The following is a 9,911-nucleotide window of genomic DNA, read 5'->3' on the forward strand; positions in this document are numbered from 1 at the left end:
ATATATCCTATATCCATTTACTTGGTTAAAAGATAATCCCTCATTGGGAACAAAAGTAAAATGAATAAATTCAGCCCAAAGAGTCAGCAATTCAAAAGACTGGTCATATATGTCATATATTTCATCCAATAGCATCTCAAAGTGTTTCATTGTCTGCATTTAAAGGTCATTTCATGTCTGGTGTGATGCTCAATGCTCTTTGGACGTACATAACACCATTATGCTCCAGGAACACCATTATGTGATATAAAGATTGACCTATTCAATCAAATCAATAGAAACTTATGATTTTTTTTAAAAAGTTAACAGTCATTATATCAGAAAAATAAAAAATAAAGTACATGAGTAGATTTGAAAACCAAAAAAAGAAAAAAAAAAGATCTTTGGATTATTTGATATATTAAATGTTTAGGTTCTCGGTCTAAGTTGTGTCTAAAGACAGCACATTCAAAAACAAAATAATCCTTGGCCACAATTATCTAACATTTATCCAATGAGTCACCCCACCCCCATCCCGAACAGGCAAAAGCATTTTTGGCAGCACCTATTTTACCTTGAAATTTTCTCTTGTAAAGTAACCCTAGCCTGACCTTGATTAGCTTATCAAATGAGCTCATCCACAGAGCTAAAGAACTGTAGTCTATCAGAAATATAGCATGGCAACTTGCCAGAACAACTCTGTAAATCGTCTAGAGGGCACATCTAAGCATCATTTCCACTCTTTTTTCTTCTGTGTTTCTGAGTCAAGATGAGAAACAAGGGAGACAGAATGAAATAATGGAACACAGCTGGGCCATGGGACCTGATCAATCCATTTTTGAAACTTAGTTCTGCTCCTTACTGTCTGACTAAACTTTGGAACAAGTTAAAATAGCTTTTGAATTTCATTTTCCTCATTTGTAAAACAAAGCTACTAATCTCCTCCATATAAGTTTATTATGAGGCATCAATAAATTACATATATGCATTGTGGAGCCTAGCATTCAGGACTTAGCATTTGGTACTCCATAAATATTCTCCATTTTCCTTTGCAGTGAGAAGGGGAACTAGAGATGAATCCTCAGCTTCTCCCATCACAGGTCACTGACTGACTCCTATTAGTGAGCCAGTACTTAATAGAACACGCATCCCTACAGTTTTGGTGTATGTCATAATGCTATAAGAAGAAAGATAGAAAATTCTTTTTTCACTTGTAAAATAACACCAGCAGTGGATACTCCTGAAATATGGGGAGCTGATTGAGAATTCAGGAACTTTGGAATGCTAACCTAGCTGTAATATGTGAGGATTTGCAAATATATTCTAGAATATAAAATGATGAATATTAATGTAAATATATATGTATGTCCTAATGAAATCAATAAAAAAACATTTAAAAACTTGAATACTGTATTTGTATTTAAGTGTTGGATTTGGCCTCTTTTGAAAATTGGTATTATTTTCACTATTTCATTTTCCTAATTTTTTTCCAAATATAGGAAGAATCCATTACATTTAAATTATCAGTAGCTTGTATTATTTCATTATTGTCTGTAAATAATAAATATTGTTGTTTTCTATGAGACAGCCATTTAAAAAGTTATCACTGAGATTCTGTTCAAATCAAAAACATGGTTTATTTTACCCAGTAAAACTAGGTGGTTATGCTTTTAGTCAAAGTGTGGTGGCATCAGTTTAATTCTTATTCAGATAAGCATATTTTACATTCTGTAACTAAAAACACACCAGTTTAAAGCTCAATGGCTAATATTACCTTTTACAGTCATCATTCATGACTTCTATCAGGTCTTGGCAGAAATGAGTAATGTATTATCTCTAACCTCTTTCTTTCTCCTGTGTAGGAAAGGGCGGGTTTAGAAACACCCACGGATGTGAACTGGTCATTAGGAGAAGGAGGAAACAAATGTTTCTTAGGCTTAGAAGTAGTAGCGACTTGTAACTCTGCCAGTTCCATATCTGGGACATATGATTAGCTCTGTAAGATGCAACCCATTACAGATATTTCTCCCATCTCATTCACCCAATTTAGTTTAAATGTTATTGGGTAAATTCCTTAATAGGCAGTGTGTTTCAACTGAGTTAAATCAACATATTACCTGTGTATGTATGTGTGCACACATGCTATTTAAAACATTAATAGTGATAGACCAAACAACAACCCAACAACAACCCATAACTCTGAGTAAGTGGGACCAAGTGCAAGCAAATTTAAGCTGAAAGAGAGTATTATCCTGATAGTTAGCAATGACTTTCACTGAGAGCTAGGAAGGCAATGTTAAGTAGTTAGTATGAGGGCACTAAACCCCTGTTAGGGGATGAGTAGGTGGAGCTGGTATGGAAAAGGAAAGCAACATGTGCCAACTCCATTTTACTAATAACTTTTAGGAAACCTCTCAATTGAGAAAAAGGCAGAATAGAGGTCATAAAGAGCTACAGAGCTGCAGACTGGCCATGGAGGAAGATGGCTGCAAACTACATCAAGGAGAGATTTCACTAGTGGGAATGAAGGGATAGAAATTGGCATTCAGTGTCTACTATGTGTCAAGAAAAATACACATACACACACACGTGTGTGTGTGTATACTTCTGTATATATTATATATTTCGACAAGGCCCACATTATCAATCTTAATCTTCAAATAGAAAAAACAGACTTGGAGAGTTCAATAACATACTAATGGTCACACAAGAAGCAAGAAGCACACCTGGACTGATGTCATTTGTTGAATGTTCTCATTTTTCATATGGAGAAAACAACAGGGAAGATAGAAGCATTCCAGGTTAAAAAAAAAAAATCATGATATCTTTGAATGCAGAAGTAAGACAGACAGAGACTTACTCATTTCTTCCAGCTATTTAATGTTTGAATTGACTAGAACCCATCACTCCATCCAGTTTCAACTCAAGGAAAAAGAAGTAGGAATAACACCAAATATATTCCTCTGAGTGTCCCCATGAGCCCTCCTCCCAACACACATTAATTTTAAAAACATAATATTGCTCAAAATGTACTGGTCAAATAATTGAATGCATCTATTTGGCTATAGTACAAGACATACTTAGGAATAGGTTATATGTGGCATAATTTTGAAGATACTGGAAAAACACTGTGTCCAAAAAGAACTCTACCCTATCTTCTTTCCTATGACCTAAAATTTTATAAGTAGACATGCATATGTCCTTTATTAGAATGCATATACTCATGAAACTTAATGTAGGGTCACCTTTGTCTTATTTTGAATAACTTGTATTGCACTTTTTTCCCCAGAAAACTGCTTTTCATCATTGGGAAGAAACATATGATAGAAATGGGAGAAGGGACACGAGAGAGAGGAACGGTGGAGAGAAGTAAAAGAGGTGGAGATGATCAAGACTTTGTCATTCTGCTCAGGGCATATCCTGTTACATCACTTCACAAAAGGACATTGTGGGGGAAATGACTTCTAACTGATCACATTATATCTGAAAGTTCAACAAGGTTGAAATTTTACAAGTAGTCAGTTACATGAAAGTGCAAATGGTGGGTGGACCCAAAGGGTCAGGGATTACATCTGCTGCCTACACTGTGGTCTTTCACCTTCATACCTAATAGTTACCTCTTTATCTTGCATGAATAATGTGATTCCTTGTCCTGCCACTCTATGCATAAAATTACTTTCACTAAAGGGGCAAAAAAGCAATTCTCAATCTAATCCATTTTGCAAATTTGACAGTGATATCAAAGAGCAGGAAGTTGTCTGTGAGTAATGACACACTGATCATTTGTTTAAATGTCAAACTTAAACTTCAACAACTTTCAGGGAATATGTCAGTAAAGAATGGATTTCAGTTCAGCCAGAGAGGATTTCAATGTCATTTAGTCCCAGAGAAAATAGCTGTCAGTATCTTGAGAGCACAGTGCTTTGAGTAAATTCTTCTTTTTAAGCTGAATGGAATTGGCCATTTCAGCACTTGGGGCTGTGGACAGTGCTCTTTTCCTTGACATTATGAAACACATAGTCTTAACTGTAGAGGTGTTTCCTTCTTGAGACTTTTAACTCCTTAGGCTTGCAAACACGTACCCCTAAACTATGCAATTAGAATATGAAGACTATGCATCAACATTCTGTGTAAGGCCAGAATAAAGTAACAGCAAAGGGAAACAAATTTTATCACAGAGATTAAGCCTGAAATAAAAATTAGGGAAGGGAAATAGTTATGATTTGCAGCTATTCCTACAAAACAGGTCAAATTTTTACTGCAATGCAATAACATTCCTCTCTGGATAGGATTTTGTTGGAGACAATGACAGAGCCATTAACCCTTCATGGTAATTTATTAACAGTGGACATAGATGCAAGAGAGAACAGGAAATACATTTAATAGGCTTGCAGACAACAAGGAGCAAAGAATTCATTCTCTCCATGCTTTCTAGCTCTAGAGTGGAATATCAATGGAGAATTTTGGATCTGAGGTCAGAAGAAATGGAGCTGAATCTGAATCATGTTCTTTAATAAGCCATTTCATTTCTCTAAGTCTTGTTTCTTCTTCTATCAAACATGGGTTACTTTGAGGTTTAAATGAGAGTGTATGTGAAGGAATCTGGCACAAGGTAGGTACTCAATGGATGTTCAATTTAGATTACTTATCATTAAGTGTTGGCATAACAGTGATATGTTTCTATGCTGGCGGCCATGTGTTTTAATAGTTGTAACTCTAAGAATGGATGCCAGGAAGGGAAACAAGAAAGTCATTATTATTAGCAGACTTATCCTTATAGCAAAGGACCCTAAGCATGTGTATTTTCACCTTCATCCACCTTGTTTGCATCACCCAAAGATTCCCTTTATGTTTACCTTTAAAACAACAACAAAAATAGCCTGAAAACAATATAGTATTATTTAAAAAAAAAAGTTTTCAGAGGACTTGTATCTCTCTTAAAAAAATGATATTCTACCAACTCTCTCCAGAATGCTTCTCAGTCACATACTACCAACTACTCTGCTTGCTGAATTGGTGACAGACTACCTTGAATGCTTCCTACCCAGACTGACATACTTGGGGAGAGAAGGTAAAAATCAGATTAGTGCTGATAAGTTCCTTATCATTCTCCATTGCAGCTACAAATTCTTTGCTTTGGACTTCAAAGCCACTCAGCCTATCTCACCTCACCCATCTTCACTTTTTGTAACTGAAAATCAAGAGCATCTTCTCCTAGCCTCCCCCATCTTCTCCTGTCATTTTCAACAGAGATTGCCTCCACGCTGCCCTCTGCATTTGAAACGCCTCCCACTCTCCATTCATCAAGGTACACGCTCCTTCCATTCACAATTCATGTTAAGTCGTCCCTCCCTTCCAAAGCTCCTTTTCTTTAAATGGATTCCCCAGTGGATTAAGTGGATTCCCCAACTGCCCTAATAAACTCCATCACTACAGCCCCATACCGCACTGCACCCCCTCCCCAACACTCTGAAATTGTGCCCAGCTGGGAAACGGACGGGGAAATCTACCTTTGCATAAGAACTCGGACAAATAGGGAGGCTAGCGTTTAGCTTGGTCTTGTCTTTGGGCGAAAAAATAAAAAATCCATTACAAAATTTCCTCAAGCCTGGCAACAAGCATGCTCTGGAAAAAAAATATTGGTTGAGTGGATGAATGAATGAATGGATAGGAGATGAATGATTGAGATCTCTTTGGTACTTTTCTCAGATGCCCCTCCCTCTTGCTGGCTCCAGGCATGGTTCCTGTTTAATTCAGCTTCAGTGCGTGAGTGCACTTCCGTGCTTCGCCTGTCTCCACTCCCTGCCTTTTCATTACCACCTCTAGACAGAGCCTAACCTCCTCGCCAAAGGACACTCTACCTGCCTCACAAATCCTTTTTGACTTCAATGGCCACAGAGAGTTTGCTCCTTAGGGGCACAGCTTTGTCCTCTCCCAGGTTTCCCTCTCCAGAAAGCCCCCGAAATCTCTGGCTACGTTACAAAAAAGGATGACCAATTTCCCCACATTCAACAAAATCCACCTGGAGACCCTGTCGTTGCCTCCCTCTCTCTGCCTGTAACCGTGGCGATCGCAAAAGAAATGCGCTTCCACGCTTCCCCCTGCAGAAAAAGGAATTACCATTCCAGGGCTCGGTCCTGGTTCCGAAAATCAGAAAACTTTTTTTTTTTTTTTTTTTTTTTTTTTAACAGAAAACCCCACCCGGAGAGCAGCGACCTCTTTGTTTGCATCCCAGGGGGGAGGGAGAGGTCTTCAGAGCCTTTGCAGCCCGGGGCGGAGGAGACGTGACAGCCCTCTGGAGGGCTGCCCGGGACCAGACTCACCCAGGACATTCCCAATAAGAGCCACCACGAACACGATGATGTACCCAGCGATCAGGACCCACTCATATTCTTTCGGGTGCAGGTATTCCCTCCACAGGTACCGCAGGAATTCCTCGTCGTCATAGTCGGTGGGGTTTAAAAAGGGCTCTTGAGTTTCATTCAGCTCCGAAGCAGATGACCAGTTGCGACAAGGGGGGGAGTCCTCCAATTTGGTACCGGACATCACGGGCTCGAGTCCGGTTCCGCTCAGTGCCGCAAGCCGCTCTTCGCCTGCCCCATGAGCACTGTGATTTGCGGTGCGAAAGGCTGCGCGGAGACGCGAGAAGGGGCTCCAGAGCAGAAAATGACGTGAAAAGTTACTGAGCCAATGCCTCCGGAGTCTTGTGCCGGGCAACTTCTGCGGCGGCTTCACTGTCTTTGTAGACGATTTTGCACCGTGAAGAGAGGCGGCTGAGGAACTAGGGACCTGGCACTGGAGGCTGCAGCAATGACACCGTGGGGAGAAAGCTACCTCGGGCTCGGCTCGGGCTCAATTACTCCTCATTCCAGCACTGAGTCCACAGCTCACAGCCTCCGCCTGCGCTGAGGGAGAGCTGAAGCTGAAGGAGGGTGGGAAGGGGTGGGGGAGTCATAAAAATTGTTTTAACCTATTTCTCCGTGGGTTAAATCTCCCGCTTTTCTACTTTTCTCCTCCATTTCTCACGTGCAATTTCCATAACCCATACACAGACATGTGTATGCTATGGACATGACAAGCATGTTCACCCATGGTTAATACAGGATTTGTTGATGCATTTGTCTTTTTAATGTCAACATTTAAGTAACGAAGAGGAGGCCACTGTGTTCCTCAAGCAGGACTACGCAAAAGTCATTTCAGGCAAACCTTTTCACATTTGTTTGGCTTTGACAACTTAGCACTTGCTGAATCTTGAAGATATCGCCTCCACTCCCCCTTTTCCAAACTGGGGAATGAGACGATTTTTGAATTGAAGGATATATTTAGCTGGAATTTGTACTTGCAAAACCAAGTGTCATAAGAAACAGAGCAGCAAAAGCTTGAAGGGCACAAGGGTCATAAACGTGCTAATAGTTAATGTTGTCAAGCAAAGGAGACATCCACATGTTAAACAGATCCTTAGGAGGATGTTGTGGTATAAGCAGAAGTGCTCTCTGGTGAATACCACACCCCACTGGTCTTTCTTCTTACTGACTCAGGACTGATGTCACCTGCCACTCTCTAATGAAATTGATTTAATCTCTAAGAAGTATATTTTGGGATTCATCACAGTATGAGTTCAGGATCCTTTCGTTCTCAATATCCATGATAGGAATATTGCATATGATTATAATTCTGGATATGGGAAGGGACTCCAACATCACCTAGCCTCAACTTCGGTTAATATTAGAAGCCTTCTAATAACATTGCTGATGTTTCCCCACCTGGTTTGGATGGACCACCTTAACTTATGACTTCCACCATCATGGGGCTGCTCTGCAACTGCTCCTTACATTAAAATAAGGTCTTAAACCAACATACAATTTTCTTAGCCTTCTACCCTCAATACCTAGTTTGCCTCTTGGGGCTACATGGAATAAATCTTCCACATGACAACCCTTCATATATTTAAAATAAGTATCACAGTCTCCTTCCCTTTCCTCTTTTTCCCTAATTAATTCCATTGTTTTTCAATGACACTTTCCCCCAAACTCTACTCATGTGGTCTTCCTTTAGACAATTCTCAATGTCTTGCATAATATGAAACTAGGAGGAGATACAGTAATTTGGTTTGGGTCCTGCTGGTACAAAATGTACATTATCATGTAGATGAAACCAATGTCTGTATCTAATTCCTTTTTTTCAAATGTCACAAGACACTGTTGATTGGTATTGAGTGTTAAGTCAATCGCCCTAACTCCTACCCTAGGCATAATTCTTCACAGTTGTTTTGTGTTCTATAGTTGGAAAATGTTTTCATACACATTGTTGTAAAACTGCTGAGGGGATGACATGATTAGCACTGTTTTACAGATGAGGAAACTGTTCTGGAGAAATTAAATGATTTACCAAAAGTCAAGTGACTAATCTATGGCAAGACCATCCATTTCTTCTGATCCCAGCTTGGGGTTTCTATTATTTTACAGATGTCATATTTCACAAGAAATACTATTGTTATAGTTTTCCCATCTGCACTAGTCATTTTTGTTAAAGATTTTATTTATTTGACAGAAAGAGCAAGAGAGAAAGAGAGCATGAATGGGGGCGCAGAGGGAGAGGGTGAGGAAGAAGCAGGCTCCCGTGAGCAGGGGCTCCATCCCAGGACCCTGAGATCACGACCTGAGCCAAAGGCAGACGCCTAACCAACTGAGCCACCCAGGTACCCCAAGCATTAGTCATTTTTTAAGAGAAGAAAATAAATAGGCCTTTGATTTCTTTGACAAATATTTACTTAGTGTTTCTATTCCACTCAGTGATATAAGTTAAGCAAGGTTACCATTTTCATGAACTTTACTTTCTAGGGAAGTTAGAATGCGAACAAATCAACTACTGAATACATAAGAAAATAATAGGAAGGGATAAATGTTATGATGAAAACAAAATAGGGTGAAGTGATGGTAAGTGGAGAATCCCAAAGGCCATGTTAGAAACAGATGGTCAAAAAGGCCTGTGTGAAGAGGTGACAGCTCAGTAGGATACCCACATGATGTATGCATGTATTAATTTAATTTTGTTAATTTGGGGTTTAACCAGATCTTAAATGCTGCTGCTATTATCCAAAGCATTAGCCATTTCACCAGACCTCTTGTCATCAGTAAATTTGACAAGCAGGCCTTCTGTGGCTTCATTCAAGTTCACTGATACAAATTTGCTAACTTTATCCTGTGGTATAATGTGTCCCTCTGATTTATTAATGTCTGGTTTTTCCTCTTCCATGTATGATTCTTTTAAAAATGGGGAAGGTTGTGGCTACTTTAGTTGCAATCTATATTCATTAACGTCTTCAAATTTCTTGTCGTTGACAATCCACAAATATGGACCCCGTATACTGTTTTGTAAGTACTCAGTGCCATTAGGGTTTTTCTGTGTGTGGCACTTCAACTTGTTTCTACTTCAATCTGTTCTTTATAAGTTTTCTACCTGCAATTAATCATCACTCTACTAAAAGTATAAATAAGGAGAAACGAGAATAGTTTCAAGATTTTGTTCTGATATCGCTTTCTGTTGCAACAAGCCTGGATATTGATCTTGAAAAGTATTCCATTTCTTTCTGTCCATAATTTGTTGGGCACTTTATTTTAAATACATGGTACTCTATTGCCATACAAAAATTCACTCAAATCTTCAAATTTTCATTTTATGTTTTGTAAACATGTTAGAGATGATAAATATTACAGTACTCATTTTGATGTAATATCCTTCTTTACATCTCTTGATATCTTTTAGGGCATTTGAAAATAACTTTTAGTTCTGTAGGTATTGTTTTCTTCAATTCAAAATCTTTCTGTTGGATGTATGTAAAAGGAGTCAGCCTAATAAAGCATGACAATTAAAAAAAAGTTCCAAATTTGTCTAGTGATGACCTCTTAAGGTTGTTATCAGAATTAAATGAA

At 38.9% G+C, this 9,911-nt stretch overlaps 1 protein-coding gene across 1 annotated transcript in view; it reads right to left on the reverse strand.

The window, feature by feature from the left end:
* The window catches only part of HCRTR2 (hypocretin receptor 2), a 117,131-nt gene extending 110,606 nt beyond the window's left edge, over positions 1-6,525 (reverse strand). Inside the window, exon 1 of the mRNA XM_027603242.1 lies at positions 6,303-6,525. Coding sequence (XP_027459043.1) covers positions 6,303-6,525 — 223 coding nt within the window. The remainder of the gene's footprint in view (positions 1-6,302) is intronic.
* Positions 6,526-9,911: the final 3,386 nt, after the last annotated feature.

Source organism: Zalophus californianus, chromosome 7, assembly GCF_009762305.2.
Source record: "Zalophus californianus isolate mZalCal1 chromosome 7, mZalCal1.pri.v2, whole genome shotgun sequence".
In the NCBI taxonomy this organism is placed as follows: Eukaryota; Metazoa; Chordata; class Mammalia; order Carnivora; family Otariidae; genus Zalophus; species Zalophus californianus.